This window comes from Macrotis lagotis, chromosome 1 (assembly GCF_037893015.1).
Source record: "Macrotis lagotis isolate mMagLag1 chromosome 1, bilby.v1.9.chrom.fasta, whole genome shotgun sequence".
Lineage (NCBI taxonomy): Eukaryota > Metazoa > Chordata > Mammalia > Peramelemorphia > Peramelidae > Macrotis > Macrotis lagotis.
Window position 1 is genome coordinate 61469532 of NC_133658.1, and position 17943 is coordinate 61487474.

The 17943-nt window shown below is 38.7% G+C and overlaps 1 protein-coding gene and 1 pseudogene across 2 annotated transcripts in view; one reads left to right on the forward strand and one right to left on the reverse strand.

Moving 5' to 3' along the window:
- The window catches only part of PLA2G15 (phospholipase A2 group XV), a 30667-nt gene extending 12925 nt beyond the window's left edge, over window positions 1-17742 (reverse strand). For both annotated transcript variants that reach the window (XM_074202051.1, XM_074202048.1), the window contains exon 1: window positions 6528-17742. In XM_074202051.1, coding sequence (XP_074058152.1) covers window positions 6528-6775 — 248 coding nt within the window. In that variant the 5' untranslated portion in view covers window positions 6776-17742. The remainder of the gene's footprint in view (window positions 1-6527) is intronic.
- On the forward strand, window positions 10506-10852 carry LOC141499205 (ATP synthase F(1) complex subunit epsilon, mitochondrial-like; annotated as a pseudogene).
- Window positions 17743-17943: the final 201 nt, after the last annotated feature.

The window sequence follows — 17943 nt, forward strand, 5'->3', positions numbered from 1 at the left end:
GTAAGAAATAGAGGTTGGTCAGTAGAACAGATAAAACAGAATATGTAGATATGCAGATTATACAATATGTAAATGAACATACTGCTCTAGTGTTTGATAAACCCAAAGATACCAGTTATTTGGGCAAGAATCCACTTTTTTTTTCCCCAAGGCAAAGGGGTTAAGGTACCCAAGGCCACACAGCTAGGTATGATTAAGTGTCTAAGGCCACTTTTGAACTCAGATCCTCCTGACTCCAGGGCCGGTGCTCTCTGCATTGCACTACTTAGCTGCCCCAAGAATTCACTTCTGACAAAAACCAGAAAGCAGGTAGAAACTTGAGCAGAGATATTATCTCATATGATAATACCAAGATAAGCTTGAAATGAATACAGGATTTAGACATAAAGGGTTATATCAGAAGCAAACTAGTGGAGCATGGAAGAAATCATGACCAAATGAGGTATTCATGAAAAGTAAAATAAATAATTTTGATTACATAAAGTTCAAACATTTTTGTATAAACAAAACCAAAACTACTAAAATCAGAAGAAAAGCAAGAAATTACAAGGAAATAAATCCTTGTAGCAAATTTCTCTGTTAAAGATCATATTTCTAAAATATATAAGGAACTGAACCCAGTCATTTCCAAATTGATAGTCAATGGACATGAATAGGAAGCTTTCAGAGGAAGAAATCCAAGTTATCAATAATCACAAATAAATGTTCTAAATCACTAACAACCAGAGAAATACAAATTAAAACAACCACATGGCACTACCTCATATGCAATAGATTGTACAAAACTACACGAAAAAATGTGTTCAAAGGGTTCAAATCTGACTTGGATTAATAATCAAATTCATGCATATTCAAAAAGCCACAAAGCACCTGAAAGATGTCACATTAAAAAGACAATGCAGGCCTTCCTGTTGATACCATGGTGAAATGAGGGTAAGAATGCCCAAGCTAAGCAGTAGGAGTTGAATACAGAACCTCTGGCCCAAAAGGAATGCTGTGTTCTTGCTTCACTAGATCAAAAATTTGAAGAGAAATTCAGAATGCAAAGGTTTGGATGTGGATTCTCTTGTCACTGAGCATATACCCATAGACAACTTCCCCTTTGCCAAACTAAGCCAAAAAGAGGTTGCTTAAAAGGAAGTATTAGCCCAAAACAAACTGTTTCATGGTTGAGAAAAATGGGATGTGAATGTGCAAAGAAAAGTGAAATTAAAGCATTCTTGGATGTGAAGACCTGGTTTCAAAACTCATTTCTACTTCTTGCAAGTAGAAACTTCTCTGGGAGTTTGGATTTAAGTTAGAGGAGGAGACTGGATTCTAGGGTCTCTTCTAGTTCTAAATTCTATGAGCCCCCAAATTAAAACATGGCTTAAATAGAAAAGCCATATATAAACAAATTAGGCTATGAATGAGGAAGAAAGAGTTCTTGACTAAACCAGAATCAAAGGGGATCACAGGAGTTTAAAAAAAAAACCCAACCAAAATCAATGATTAGAATTAAAAGGGAAACAGTTAAATTGGGGTGGGGAGAGGAATTTTTGCAACAAGGTTGCATTAAGGTTTCATATCTAAAATGTATAAATATATTTCACTTGCAAATTGGCAAAGATGACAAAAGATGGCAAATATCAATATTGGAGTTGTGAGAAGATAGGCACACTGACACACTGCTGGTAGAACTTAGAAATAGTACAATGATTCTGCAAAGCAATCTGGAATTATGCAAAGAAACTAAAATGTTCATACCCTTTGATTCAGAGATTCTACAGTGAGGTTTATACTCCCCAAGGGAGCCACTGATAAGAATACAAATCTAAGAGTTATTTCCTAATATATGAATTGATAAAGACTATGAACAGGCAGTTCTGAAGAAATCCAAGTGATCAAATATGATAATATGAAAAATGTTCCAATTACTAGTTACTAATTTAATATTAATTTTAAATATCATTAATATCAAATGCAAACTGAACAACTGAGATTGCATCTCACATGTTAGATTGGCAAAGCTGATACTAAAGGAACATAACTATTAGAAGAGAGGCACACTACTGAACTGCTAGGGAGCAACGAATTGGTCTAATTATGCTAGATAGCAAAATAGAACTACACTCAAGAAGTCACTAAATTGGGGCAGTGGTGCAGTGGATAGAGCACAGGCCTGGAGTCAGGAATACCTGGGTTCAAATCAGACACTTAATAATTACCTAGCTGTGCGGCCTTGGGCAAGCCATTTAACTCCATTTGCCTTGCAAAAAAACCTAAAAAAATAAGTCACTAAACCTTTGGCCCAGTAATTCATTAGGTGGCCATATGAATAGAGCACTGGCCTTGGAGTCAGGAGGACTTATTTTTGACTCTTCCTAGATGTGTGACCTTGGGCAAGTCACTTAGCCCTGATTGCTCCACATCCAGGACCATCTCCAATCTTCCTGATTCATATCTGGCCACTGAACCCAGATGGCTCCAGAGGAGAAAGTGAGGCTGGTGACTTAGTACAGCATCCCTCACTCAAATCCAATTCATATACTTGTCATGGCATCACCTCCCTAACATTGTAGTCTTCAAAAATAAAGGACAAACATTATTATAATCATTATCAAAGAGAACAAAAACCCATATTTATGGTAGCACTTTTTCTAAGAACTAGAAACAAGTTAAGCCTACATCATTTGGGGAATAATTGAATAACTTGTGGTATATGAATGTAATATAATATTGCTGTTGTCTGTCCTTTATGGAAGAGGATCAATGAAACCATGGGTGAAGTATTGCACTGGATTTAAATGAGGCAGAGTTACAACTTCACACTGCACAGTAGCAGAACAAAAGTCAAGACAACTGATGATGGTTTAGGGTGCAGTGACCCTGATCTCTGAGGTCTGACCAAGCTCCAAGCACCACAACACCTGCTTCAGTCCCCTTCATGGTCACTGGAACAAATTGTTCTCATTCACTCATTCCACTGGAAAGTCTTTATATGCTTAAGGTAGTAAGTTTGAGCCTATCAGTGACCTTCAATCTGTTTTAGCCCATCTACTGAAGGCTTTCTAATGGGATATGGCCACTATGCTTGCTTCTTAGAAGTTAAAAGTGAGTCAGGTGAACCAACTGGATACCAAAGGTGGTTGAGCAGCCCTCAAAAGATCTGTGCAAGCCATCATATCAGAGTCATACTGAATACCCTATACATCCTAATATAATATTATGAAATAATTAGAAATTGAATGGACACAGAGAAATCTAGGAGAATTTGTATAATTAGAAAAATGAAATAGGCTACTTGATAATTTTTTTTGGCCTGAGAAATCCAGGAGAAACCCAAAAAAATGGCTCTCAGTCTCAAGTGATAGTGGCAGAGGGTACTATGAAATCCAGTTTTCTATAAATACTAACTGTTGACCATTTAAATGTAAAATAAGCTTATTTTTCTATTAGGTGTCTATTTAGTTAGAACCCTGACTTATTGGAGTAAAGATCAAAAATGAAAAAAGGCTATGGAAAAAACATCAAGGGCCATTCTACCTAAGGAAACGGTTCATGTTGAACAATGGGAAATGGATTTTTTCGAAAGTGACAATCAGCATTTCCTTAAGGAACTGCAACTAATGTAAATCAAATTGCCTTAATGAAGACACCCACACACTACCACAATGCTACCACTACCACTGGCATGGCACACAGCTCTCCTGGAGAAGTAGAAAGTGAAGGCCCTAGGAGACCAATCCACAGTCTCAACTTTGTCTCATTAATCTTTTCATAATCTTTACATTCCAGCAGAATTATTCTCTGTCCTCCACTGTCACAGGGTTCCCTGTTGCTATTTCTATACCTTGCTGATGCCAGGCCCCCTCTTCTCCATCCCCATCTGAAGGTCTCTCTTCTTCCTTTCAATGACTTGAGTTTCTAGCACAATAGTCTCTGGCACAGTCACAAATTTGCTATGACCTAGAGCAAGCTACTTCCTCTTGAGTAGGGACTGTTAAACAAATGAATCAAAGTCTATCTCCAAAGTGCGCTCCAGCTCTGAGTCAGTGATTCTAATAGCTACCTTATCTACTTCATAAGCTCAATGTGAAGATCAAATGAAGACGTCTGTGACAAGTGTGAAATATTTAAATTTTATCAATTCCTAGAACCTTAGACAACCCTCATTTGCAGACAAATTAACTTACTATTCATTCAATCTTTGTTCTGTTTTGTTACTGTTACTAAGACCTCCCAGGGATGCTCAGGGAATTGCCCTAATCTGACCATAGGCACTTTTATCACTTCCCATTCATGGCCACAATCATCATTTCCAACTCCAGTGGGAATGATTCAGCCTAGACAAAGGACAATAAGTTGTTGGAACTGATCCCAGCAGAGTACTGGGAGACACTCCAACATTCCAACAAAAGGTCTGTATTGATGAGCACCTTGCCGCCCTGTGTTTCCACTGAGAATGAGTTGTAGCCAAAACTGATGGCCATCAAGGAGAGAAACATCATTAGTCCATGCTATAAGTGTGCGAGTCCCAGAGGCAGAATTACAGAACTACAAAACAAGTAACACCAATCCATGCTGGATGTGGGGGATGGAGGTGAAGAAGAGAATATCCCTGTTCTTAGACTTCACTATACAGTGAGCCCTGAAGCTCAGACCCAAGGTCAGCTAAGAAAATATTCTTACCCTCATCTCTGATAAAATAAACAGTCTCATATGATCTCAGTTCAATATCATAAAAGTTCCTATTTGAAAGGCTATGGAAATTCTGACACAGTTCAAATGTGGTTTCCATTTTGCAAAATATTAGGACTCAGATGGGCTACAAAGTGACTTGCCTATTACTATACAGCCAGTAAGTGTTGACTAGAATCCAGTTCTACTGACACTAAATTCTATACATTCTTCTTCCCCTTGGCTGTAACAGAAGCCATCTGGTTGAAGGTCTAGAAAGATCATTCTTTCATTTAGAACTGGGATTATTGTGGTAGAAGGTACCTTAGAAGACAAAAAATTATCATTTTTAATAATATAATAAAATTTTGTTTTTATTTTAATTTATTTGCATATTACTAAAATATTCTTGTTTAAGAATAAACATAATTACACCCCCACAAAAATATAAAACCTCATTAGAAATAAAGTGAAAGAGAGAAAAAAATGTATTTCAGTCTATGTTCTGAAAATTGTCATTTTTTTTAAAAGGCCATGAAGTGGAAGTATTTTTATTCCTGAAAGTGGCTTAGAACTAACTATAATTTAATTACCATCAGTTATTAACAAAAATCTAACACTAAACCAATGGGGTTAAAAGAATTAGTGAGCAAAGCTTGTGTATAAATGTGTTATCATCTGTAGATACCACATTTGGTGAGAAGGGAGGAAAAGACCAAGCAAATATTTTTAGCTCTTTGGCTGGACCACTAGAACCTAACAACATCTCAGTCTCAACCTGCAAACACAGTCTATCCATCTAAGCTCCTTTCAGTGAGAAGTAGTGCCATTTTCTCCCCTGAATCCTTGTACTAAATGAAGAGGAGGCTGAGAGTAATTTTGCCTTCTGAGACTAAAGATTGCATCAGATAGCACCACCACTTCCAAAATGAGTTATTCCACTGGGGACTTCTGTGCAAGAGTATCAAACTCCCTTAGGGAAGTCAGAAGTCCCCACCTGTCTCAGCATTTGCTGAACAAATTGAGAAAATTCAACTACTGAGAGGCATCCCAGTCTGGTGGTATGATAATACAAAACCCTAAGATCTTTTTTTCAAGATGGGAAAAGATCTTTCCCTCTGAAAAAGGTGACCTTCTTTTTTTTTATTTCCTGGTTTCCTCACACAAAAGACTGGGACCACCTCTGTCCCCTGCCTTCTCTTGTGAGACAGGGCCAGAGTGGGGGAGCGCTTTTACATCTAACATACCTATATCTTCTTTGAAGACATCATCCTTTAAGAAACTGAGGTCTATATAATGACAATTTGAAAACCCCGAAGTCAATTCAAATATGGTTCTAATTTTTCATTCTGTTTTGAATATGGAAGTGTTTGTTTTATTTGTTTTTCTTTTTTAGGTTTTTGCAAGGCAAAATGGAGTTAAGTGGCTTGCCCAAGGCCACACAGCTAGGTAATTATTAAGTGTCTGAGGAGGGATTTGAACTCAGGTACTCCTGACTCCAGGGCCAGTGCTCTATCCACTGTGCCACCTAGCTGCCCTGTGTTTGTTTTATTTGGTATTTATTGGTTTAATTCAGGGTGGGGGAGGTGAAAAAAGAAATTCCAAAGCCAAACTCCATAAAGGGAGGGGGGAGGGAAGAAAGAGGAGGGAGAAAGGAAGATAGAAAACTAATTCAGTACAAGCAGGCCATGGTCCCCAACCTGAGTCACTCTGTCCCCCACCTCCCTTATTTTATCTACTATGGGATTAGCAAAGAGCCTTGAAATAGAATTTCTCCTAAGGGGGGGGGGGGTTGCTCCATAAAGGAAATGACTCCTGAAGTAATTGGTTTGTCCTCAGTGCCAGCTAAAGGTTTGAATGAGACCCACCTGATGTTATCAATCCAACAATCGATGATGAAAGGAAGGAGCTTCTCTAAATTCAACCAGAGGGTAAAATAACTGTCTGTCTTCTTGGAGCAAACAAAATGGACTACTGAAGTTTTATTTAACTTGGCTTCCAGTTGGTTTCCCAAGTCACCAGGTACTGCAGGAAAGAAAAAGACACAATGTGAGATACCCAGTAACTGGAGAATGGTTCCAGGAATTAGGCAGTAGACATTGGCCATTGGGACCATATGCTAGGATTACTGAAATTGCCTCTGTAGTTTCTGAGTTCCTGATTAGCTGAACTCTCCTCCCAGGGCATGGTTTACTTAAGAAGTTTGTCCCTTCAATATAATGGGACAAAACCCACAATCAGACACTGGGAATCCGAACTTAGAGCAATCATTTTATAGATAAGGAAAAGCTGAGGTTCAGAGAGGAAAAGTGACTTAAGTAAGGATACACACTTCAGTAAGGATACTGTCTAACAGACCTTCATAAAAAAAGATCACAGAACATTAATACTAAAAGGAACACCTTGGTTCTTATTTGGCCCAACTCTTCAAGATTATATTTCGAAAGCAGGAGCTGCTAGATTTCTTTTAGGATTGATCAGCACATGCCACCCTGTTTTAGTTGTTTGTCCTTCATTCTCAAAGAAGACCATGACATCAGGGAGATGATGCCATGACAAGCATGTGAATTGGATTTGAGTGAGGGTTGCTGTGCTATGTCACTACCAGCTTCACTTTCTCCTCCAGAGCCATCTAGGTCCAGTGGCCACATATGGATCAGAATGATTGGAGATGATCCAGGATGCAGTAGGAAACCTTGGCCTTTTAAAGCTAAGGTCTTGGGGCAGCTAGGTGGCGCAGTGGATAGAGTACCAGCCGTGGAGTCAGGAGGACCTGAGTTCAAATATGACCTCATATACAGTTAATAATTACCTAGCTGTGTGGACTTGGGCAAGCCATTTAACCCTGTTTGCCTTGCAAAAACCTAAAAAAAAATAATAAAATAAAATAGTAAAGCTAAGGTCTTTCCCAGGTCACAGTTCAACTGAGATAATATCCATTCAGTTATTAAGGCTAAGTAAGAAAGAGATGAGGCAAAGAGGCCAAGAATGAGCACTTTTACTTAGTCCAAAAAAAAAAAATTAAAGTGAAAGTACAAGGCCCTTAGGGTTTCTCAGTGATTAAGGTAAGAAAGAAATACCTCTTTTGCATAATGGCCAAGTAACTACTAGTGACTGGTAGAAATCCTTCTATCAAAGTTCACCATATGCTGATTTCTCATAGGATAACTGTTCTCACATATTCTTTTTCCTTCTAAGAAGCTTGTAGTCAACAAATAGTCTAATTTTACTCTAGAAACAGCAGCCACCTTGCTCTTTGTTCCTGCAGATGTTCTCTGGTAAATGAGATGATGAGGTGGTGAAGGCTAGTGATAGCCATGGCCAGAGACCAAAATTCCATCTCCAATACTACCACCATACTGCCCAGTACTACCTCAATACTACCCAGCCTATCACACATACTACCTAGACAGTGATCTTGGAGAATAATACTTAATAGCTCAATGGCTAGCCACTCTCCCTAAAGGTTTCTTTCTACTAACATGTATAAAATGACAATTTAAAGAGGCATCCTTAAGACAAGACTCCACTTCATCTGAAACGGAGCCCAGTGTTCTACTAGAGCATTCTGGCAGCCCTTTACTAAGCCTCCTTCAAAGTCCTATGGAATTCTGAGACAGTTTGCAAAAGGGAGTCACAAGCCCAATCGAATTTTTGACAATCATCCCTGTGGTACAGGAGTACAAACTTTCCCAAGCTTGGCAGACTGTGTTTCCAATACACACTTCTCTATCAGTAGAGAGAGTCCTGTACTTCTGGGAAGAATTTTTCCCAGAAATAATTTGCTTTCTTCTAAGTCAAATCACCTTCTCCCTAATTTCCAAATGTCAGAGTAATTGTATGCATACAGTCAGCTCTAGACATGGCCCTAGGAGACGATCATAGAAAAGACAAGAGCCAAGCCCTCATCTCCTGCCTTTTCCCCCTGGACCAAGCAGCAACTTTTAAAGTATGAGAACATGTTTTAAAGTTCCAACCTAGCTAATGCAAAATATTCAAACTCTTAACTTCAGACACTTAATTTAAGGTTATGAGAAATGGAGAAGCTGATAGATAAAATCTCTTTCTAAAAGCTCACTTAGAGGATAATAGAAATTAAAACTGGAAGAAAACTAAGATATCATCTTGGCTAGCAGTCCCATTACTGCCCTTGAGGGCCCTTAAGAATTATTGTGCAAGAATCACTGTGATTTTAATCTTTATCAAAAAACAAAATATACAGGATGACTCAATATGATAAGCAAATGCACCTTCTGCAAACTGAATGTCTCCCACACATTAATATTTTCAAATGTATCTAGATTTCAAAATTAACAAAACACTAAATCATTTAAAAATGTTACTCCTTTGTTATTACAGCCTTTGTTGTCTTTAATAAAAAAAATCCATGAAAATTTTATGTAAAAATAGAGTCCTGGGCCAACTAGGTGGCAAAGTGGATAGAGCATGGGTCCTGGAGTCAGGAGGACCTAAGTTCAAATTCAGTCTCAGACAATTACTTAGGTGTGTGACCTTGAATAAGTCACTTAACCCCACTGCCTTGTCAAAAAAAAAAGTCTTTAACTGACATAACACATACAGAGTGACTCCTGACCTCCCAGGCTTCCTTTAAATCTCAAATTTCTACAGGAAGTCTTCTACAACCCCTCTTCATTCCAGTGTCTTCCCTCTGCTAAGCATTTCTTATTTATCCTGTCCATGGCAATCTCTAGTCATCCTTCTCCATATCTGGCCACTGGACCCAGATGACTCCAGAGGAGAAAGTGAGACTGGTGACTTAGCAGAGCACCCCCTCAGAAATTCAATTGCTTGTCATGGTATCACCTTCCCTGATGTCATGGTCTTCCAGAATGAAAGACAAACATCAACATCATCATCAATTAACCATTAACCATCAACATCATCATCATCTAGCCTGTCTATAAGCAGCTTTGTATATTTGTTTGAATGTTTTTTCCCCCATCAGACGGGGAACTCCTTGAGGGCTGGGGCTCTCTTGTGCCTTTTTGTTTCCCAAAATCTTAGCATAGTATCAAGGAAATCATGGACATTTAATAAATATTGCCTGATTGGAAAACGAGATACACAAAAGTTGCTAGAAAGAATAACAAATAACATGAAAGCCAACACTTAGTGTTTTGATGACCAAGTTTAGTACCACTTAAGTGAAAATGCAGCCCCTTCCTTCCCTCTTTAACACACAATTGAAGACTGTCTATGAAGAATAGAAGGTACCTGTCAGACACAGGTCCATAATGGTTAGTTTTGCTGATGTCTTGTTTTCAAATATATCTGAAAATAGACAGCCAGATGGAAACATACTGCTTTTAAAAACAAAGGTGTCAGTAAAAGAAAAAGATAAATTTTAAACACTGAAATTAGGGACCAAAAGATTAAGAACTAATAATGATTCAGCTGAATAAATTTAGTCATTTTGCAGAGGAGAAACGATCTAAAGGTTAAGCAGATAAGAGTCAAAAAGGGTTGGAGTTCAAATTCAACTTCACACTTCCTAGATGAGCCTAGGCAAGTCATTAGCCTCAGTCTCTCAGGAAGGATCAAATGAGCTCTTAATAAAAAAGCACTTGACACCCAGTGCCTGGCACAGGGGAAGTTCTATTAAAAAAAAATTACGTCCCTGCTCTTTTTGTGATTTATTTGAAGCCTGTTCCCCTGGGGTTTGGGTTCAAACTCTGAGACTTTAATTCTTTTATTTATTGAAATTTTTTCCAAAATCCTTTCTTGATAAGCCTCTGCCAGAAGCCTCCTCAAAGCAACCAAGAAAACTGAGGGCAGGACCTTCCTTGAGCAGGTTGACTTCTCCCTCTTTGGTCCCTCGCCCACCTGCCTGCCCCGCAGCCATGGTCACCTATTGGAGACACGCTGGACTCAGCTATATCTGATATTCCCAGATCTGTGCAAAAGCAGTAAGAGATGCACTGAAGACTGAATTCAAAGCAAATGCTGAAAAGGTTTCTGGCAGAAGTGTAAAAATAGTGAAAGTTAAAAAGGAATAATGTAACCTGACTAGTGCTACATTTTCAAGGTGAAGATTTTCAGTTATGTGTTATGGCAGATTGGAAACTATCTCACTTCATGTTTTGCTGTTGAGAAGAAAACACCTGCCTGTGTATTCTGACATGCCAATAAACTAAGCCCTGATTCAATATGAAAAAAAAAAAAAAACTGAGGGCAGGAGTACAACCACCTTCCCATCACTAAAGGGACATGTCCCTTATACCTAGAAGATTCAATAGAGTCTAGTATTCAACCCCAGAATGTCTTGGAAATCTCTTAACAGATCAGTCAGCACTCTAATTAAGGAAGTAGCCAAAGGTAACTTCAGAGGGCTAGTGGCAAAACAAACCTCCTTCTTCACACATAACTAACGTGGTGGTGGTGTTAACTATACTTCTGTTAAAAGACAGGGTTTGATGTTGGCGGAAGTCATTGAGAAATAGGTGATTTTTTTTAAAGAAAAGCATCAATTACAATATTAATAAGGGAAGGAAGTTCATCTAGACATATATCCTACCCTAGCCGCCCCATGGTACAAATGGAAAAAAAAACAAAATGGAAAAGGCCAAAAGATTAGGTGAAATGCCCTTGTGAAAAATACATTGAGACAATGGGTAATGAGCTGATCAAGGGGAAAAGGTTGCCTTCTAATCTGTGAAGGATTCCTGAGCTTGAGTTTCTCAATACTCAAAAACCACACACACACACACACACACACACACACACACACACAGTTATGACTGAATGCTTAATCACACCCCTGTGGCAGAACTATACTGGTGGCATGTTAGGAAGGGGGGAGGAGCAGCTGCCTCCCTGGCTTGAACCTACACTTGCCCAAACCAGCACACGAAGGGTTGGACTCTAGTTTTATCAAAAGGCCAGAATAATGCCTTTCTTAGCCTTAAGCAGGTCAAAAGGCTACTTCAAGTGCCAGCCTTGCCCAAGAAGGTAGCAAAAGCACCAACAGGAAACAGAAACTTCAGTCTGCCTGGTCTGGGAAGGAACAAGGCATTTCAAAACCATTTATAACTTGGTTGGTCAAGCACTAGACAGAACCTGGCCATATAGAAAGGGCAAAAAGACTGGCAGCCAACAGAACTACTCCATCCTACCTGGCCCTAGAGCAACCATTTTAAGTGCAAATCATTCATCACAAATTTAGAGATGAGAAAATTGAGGTTCAAAAGTTAATACCTGCCCTGAAGGTGCCACAGGCTTGGGTATAGGAAATGTTGCAGAAAATAGTACCTAAAAATGAAAATAGGAGAACATCATCTCATTTGATTTTCTCAACAACCCTGTGATTAAGTTGAGTCAAATGAGGAATAAAGGTTCAAAGAAGTTGCCTTCATTAATGACAGGGCCAGGAAGAAAACAAAGATTCCTGGATTCTTTTCATTCTACTAGATTTTGATCTCCACTCTCTTTACTTAACCAAAAATTACTATTTAATAACTAGCTGTCAATATAGCACTTTACAGTTAGCAAAAAAAAAAAAAAATGTTATCTCATTTGATTCTCACAACAACCCTGGGAGGTAGGTAGGTACTGTTATTATCCTCATTTTACAAATGAGGAAACTGAGGCTGAGTAAGTTTAATTGACTTAGGTCAAGCAACAAATGAGTCTAAAGCTCATCTTCCTGATTTTAAATTTGTCATCAGACACTACTTCACCCTGTTTGCTTTAGTTCCTTATCTGTCAAATGGAAATGGAAGCCAAAAGCAACAAGAACAGACAGCTACTAAGTATCTGAGGCAGGATTCAAATTCTAGTGTTCCTGATAAGTATCTAGAGGCTCTAGCACAAGATTCCTTTGCAATTTCTATTTTATCTTTTGAAATGATAGATATTTGACAAATGAGGTTTTTTTTTATCAGAGAAACTTGTAAAATTGTTTTTCTCGGTTTCCTGATTATCATTTTGTAAAAATCTTTAATAGATTATTGAGTCAGGCTTCCTGGTACAGGAGAGGTGCTACATCCTAGCAAGTAGGTCCATTCAGAAAGTAGGCACCCCAGTGGACCTCCCACCAGTGGGCTGGATACTCTGAGTTAATTACATTTGGAGCTGAAATCACTTGAAACTAAACTCATCTGGAACAGGGACTTTTTAAAAAAATATATATCTGATTTATTTTTCCAACTCTGCAATGGTAGTTTTCAACAGTCATTTTTGGCTAAGTTTTAAATGTTTACATTTGTTCTTCCTCCCTCCTGTCCCTCCACCCTTCTTCCCCTGGCAGAAAACAATCTAATATAGGCTACAAATTTAAAGAATCAAATCACATCAGAAAAAAAAATAGAGAAAAAAACTCCATAAAACAACCTCTCCTTTCCCTCTATCCTTCCCCTGATAGCAATCTAATACAGGCTACATGTGTAAAGGAAAATCAAGTTAAAAAAAAATTTGTGTCCTGAATACCTTTGGCTATGGACTCTTTTCTGACCATAATTTTTAAATTCATGATTACAAAGGAGATCAATTATCTAAAAAAATTTTTTTTGAATCAATCCCTCAGGCAGCTAGGTGGAGCAGTGGATAGAGCACCCGCCCTAGAGTCAGGAGGACCTGAGTTCAAATGTGACCTCAGACACTAAATAATTACCTAGCTGTGTGGCCTTGGGCAAGCCACTTAAACTTGCAAAAACCTTAAAAAAAAAATCAATCCCTCATTTTCAAGCTGGAGGAACTAGAAGTTATCACACAGGTAGTAACAGAGCTGGAACTATTTTGTCCAAGGACAAGTTTACTAATACCATCCCTCTGTCCTCCATTTCTATCTGGACTAACCGAAGAGATTTGGTGAGGTGGTAGCCTTGGTCACTGAGAGAGCAAAGCTAACTTTAACAGATGCACTGCTCCCAAAATTAAGCCAACTGAGGTAACTAGTTGGATTCACCTGACCCTGCTCAAACCAAGTTGGCTACTTTGCAGTCTGGAGCCATTGACCCCTAAATACACTAGTGATGATCAGAAAGAGTAAGCAATAAGAAACGCATAGATCATGGCTCTAAAGTAGCCAGCAATTATGATTCAACACATTCTTGGGTTCAGTTTGCCTTAATCTATTACTATATCATAAGTTGCCTTGGAGTGCACCACTTTTTTGTCACATAATGGACCATGCTTACCATCCTGCAGAGTAAAATATGTAGAATCCTCTGTTGCCAAGGTAGTCCATGATACAAAGTTAAGAATTCCTTAACATTTCCATTTTCCACCCACCTGAATTCCACCTGGCCTTTTAAATTCATGCAAATCCTATCTCCTCCATAAAGCCTTCTAAAGGAGCAGAACAGCCCATCCATGAAACAGAAACTTCACTGAGGTCTCCAACCTCATCTATAAAATGGGCATATTTATCTTCAAAGGATTGTAGAAATCCATTTAAAAACACTTTGCAAACATCAAAGCACATCAAAATCAACTATCCTTTCTACCAGTCAGAAATCATCATCTTCTTATGGGATGTAAGGTCAAAGTTTTTGAGTTGGAAGACCTTTCATTTGACAGAAAACAGGCAGACAACTGAGGTCAGAGAGAGATAAAAATGACTTGTCTCCTATCACACACCAGTCCTATCATAGGAAGGAAAGGTTCATTCAGTTTGGGACAATTCAAATTTAAGATGTTTGTGACATATCCACTTTAAAAATGTTTAGTGATATGTTCCAAAATATTCATAGCAGTTCTGTTGTAGTGGCAAAGAACTGGACATCGAGAGAATGCTCATCAATCGGGGAATGGCTGAACAAGTTATGGCATGTGAATGTTATGGAGTACTATTGTTATATAAGAAACCATGAATAGCTGGACTCCAGAGAAGCATAGGGAGAATTACAGAAACTAAGGCTGAGCAAAGGGGAACAGAATCAAGAGAACACTCTACGTGTTAACAATAATATTGCATATTGTTCAACTTTGATGGATGCAGCTCCTCAATCGTTTAGACAATCCTGGGAGACCCACATAATTCATATCCAAACTCAAAAAACTTCATAATCAAAATGAATACTATGTTCACTTTTTAAAATTTTCTCTTAAGTTTTTCCTTCCTATCTCATGGTTTTCTTCCTTTCTCATTTCCTCAATGACTAATATGTAAACAAGTTAAACACAAATGCACATGTTATAAAGTTCACTAAATTGTTCGCTGCTGAGGGGAGAGGGGTGAAAGAAAATTGTGTAACTTATAAATATGCATATAGATGAATGTTGAAAACCTTTCATAACATGTAATTGGAAAAGTAAAAAAAATATTATTTTTTTTTAAAGAGGGGAAGCTGGGTGGTACAGTGGATAGAGCACTGGTCCTGGAGTCAGGAGGATCTAAGTTCAAATTAGACCTCAGTCAATTGATTCTTAGTAGCTGTGTGACCTTGAGCAAGTCACTTTACCCCACAGCCTTGCAAAAAACAAAACAAAATAAAAAAGAAATGTTTAATGATAATTGGATATATGGGATTAAAACTCAAGAGAGAGAGAGAGACTAGTGAAAACACTCTCAAATGCCAGTGAAGGATGCTTCTTCCTAGTGTCTCCACCCTCTTCCAGGCAGTTGAGCCCCTTGTCAAGGCACTATTTGTCCCCTACCCCCTTTTCTAGCTATATAAATCTGATGCCCTGGTGCCCTGGGGCAACTCTACTCTGATACCACTGAACCAGTATAGACAAATGTTACCCTACCTGAATTCATTCTTTAACAATTAACATAACTTCCATCCCATCATACCCTCACCATCCAGGTGATTCTGACCGGGGCTTGGGTTTTCATTATTTATATGAATTTATATAAGGCCAACTGACTGCTTCCTTATTCTGATTTCTCTCCCTCATACTCCCTAACAATTCCACTGTGTTCTCTGGAATGTTTGCGCCATAGGAAACAAACCAGAATTCATCTTAAACCCCCAATTTCTTCATTCAAAGTCTCTTCTAAGTGATGCAGTATAAAGAGTGCTGGGCCTGGGATCAGGAAGACTCAAATTCAAAGTCAGTCTCAGACACTTAACAGCTTTTGTGACCCTGGGCAAGTGACTTAACCTATTGTCTTCAGTTTTCCCAACTTATGAGGATCAAATGAGATATTTGTAAAGATATCTGAAAAACAAAAAATATTTGGAACAAAGTAAGGTGCTTAATAAATAAAGGCTTATTTCCCTTCTTCTGATGCTTATAGATTCAGCAGACACCTTTTCTAGCAGCTTGTCCTTAGATTCATTGGTTGAGGTCAAGTTAAAACAATGCTTGCTCGTTATCTTTGTCCCTTCCAGTTCTTCCCCTATCATGCTGCTCCTATCCTCTGCCCTTTGTGTTTCATTCCACCTGGCTCACATAATAAGAACTGGCTCTGCTCCTTGCCTGGCAAATTTCTCTACCTACACAAATGATCCCATTGCATCCTAGTTTTTCCTTTATTATCCCTAAGCATTCTCATTGCATAATAAAAATTTTTTCCTAGAGGAATAGGAATACAGAGAAATCTGGAAAGATATGCATGAACTGATACTGAGTGAGATGAGCAGGACTAGAAGAACATTGTACACCCTAACAACAACATGGGGGTGATGATCAACCTTAATAGACTTGCTCATTCCATCAGTGCAACAATCGGGGACAATTTGGGGGTATCTGTGATGGAAAATATCATCTGTATCCAGAGAAAGAATTGTAGAGTTTGAACCTTTAATTTTAAAAAAAAACCATTATCTTATTATGTAATTTTGCTATCTCATATACTTTATTTTTGACTAATAGACTGCCTTCTGTGGGGGTGGGGGGAGGGAAGCAAAAGTAGGGGGAAAATTGTAAAACTCAAAATAAATAAAATCTTTCTTTTATTTAAAAAAATTTGCCCCCAGGCAATCCTACTTTCCACTATTTCACTCTCCACATCAACTCTTTCAAAATCTTTTCATCCCTCCTCAAATCTCCCCAAGGCTCTTCCCACTTCCCACTCTCATCGGAGAACTCTCCTTCACTTTTTACAGAAAAACTGAAGCCATGTCATGAGCTCCTTTCTCTTCTTTTCATCTCCTATCACTCAGATGCCTTCAGACACCATCTCCTCCACCTCATTTCCATTAAGGTGTCCTACAAGCATCCCACTCCATCCCTTCTGCTCCAGTTGGCTATTCTCACTATCTCCAATCTCTCCTTGTCAACTGACTTCTTCCCTACCACCTGCAAAACTCCCCTTATCCTTAAAAAAAAAATCTTTATTTGATCCATCCAATCCCTTTTTCTCTTGTATCTAAATTTTTTTTGAAAAGCCCTTCTACAATTGGTGCCTACATTTTATTTTCTCTCTAATTTTCTTAACTCTTTGTAGTCTAGCTTCAATTGAAACTGCTCTCTCTAAACTTACTAACACCTCTCAAATGTCAAATCCAATGGTCTTTTCTCAACCTTCAACCTTTTTGAGCTCTCTCTCTTGAATGTGACACACATTAAGTCTCTGCTCCTTCTCAGTCTTATCTGGATCTTTCATTCAGGTCATGCTCACTGTCTCCCAGGTTCTGTGCTCTCTTCTCTACTTCCTCTTGGTGATCTTCATCAGCTCTCAAGGATTCAATTATCAATTCTATGCAAATAATTCTTAGATCTATTTGTCCACACCAAAGAGCTCTGTTGACTTCCAATCTGCATAGTAGATATCTAGAACTGATTATCCTATAGTCATCTTAAACTCACCACATCCAACAGTGAACTATCTTTTCCCCCAAATTCTCTACTCTTTCTATTTCATTTTCAATATTTTACTCTCTCAATCTCTTCTTCCCACCCCACCCCATATCCAATCAATCTTTTCTACCTTTCTAACATCTTTTGAATATGCTCCCTTCTTTCCTTTAGCACTGCCACCACCGCAGTGAAGAACCCCCCCATCACCTCATAACTGAACAGTCTGCTGGTACCTCTTGCCACTGCAGTCCAGCCTCTACTAGGCTAGCAAAGTGATCTTGGGGTTCCCCCCCAACTCAATAAATTCCAGTGATTCCCCTATTGCCACCAGGGCCAAATGTAAAATCATGCACCAAATGTAAAATTATGCTGGACCCTTCATAACCTTTCCTCCCCATTTCCACCTCCCCCCCCCAACCCTCCACCAGCTCCCCTTTGTAGTCTTCTTACACCTTACATCCCCCAGTTCTCTGCAATCATCTCCAGACCCTGTACATCCTTGACTAGAGCAGTTAGGTGTGGCAGTTAGAGAATCAGACCTGGAGTCAAGAATACCTGAATTCTGGGGCAGTTAGG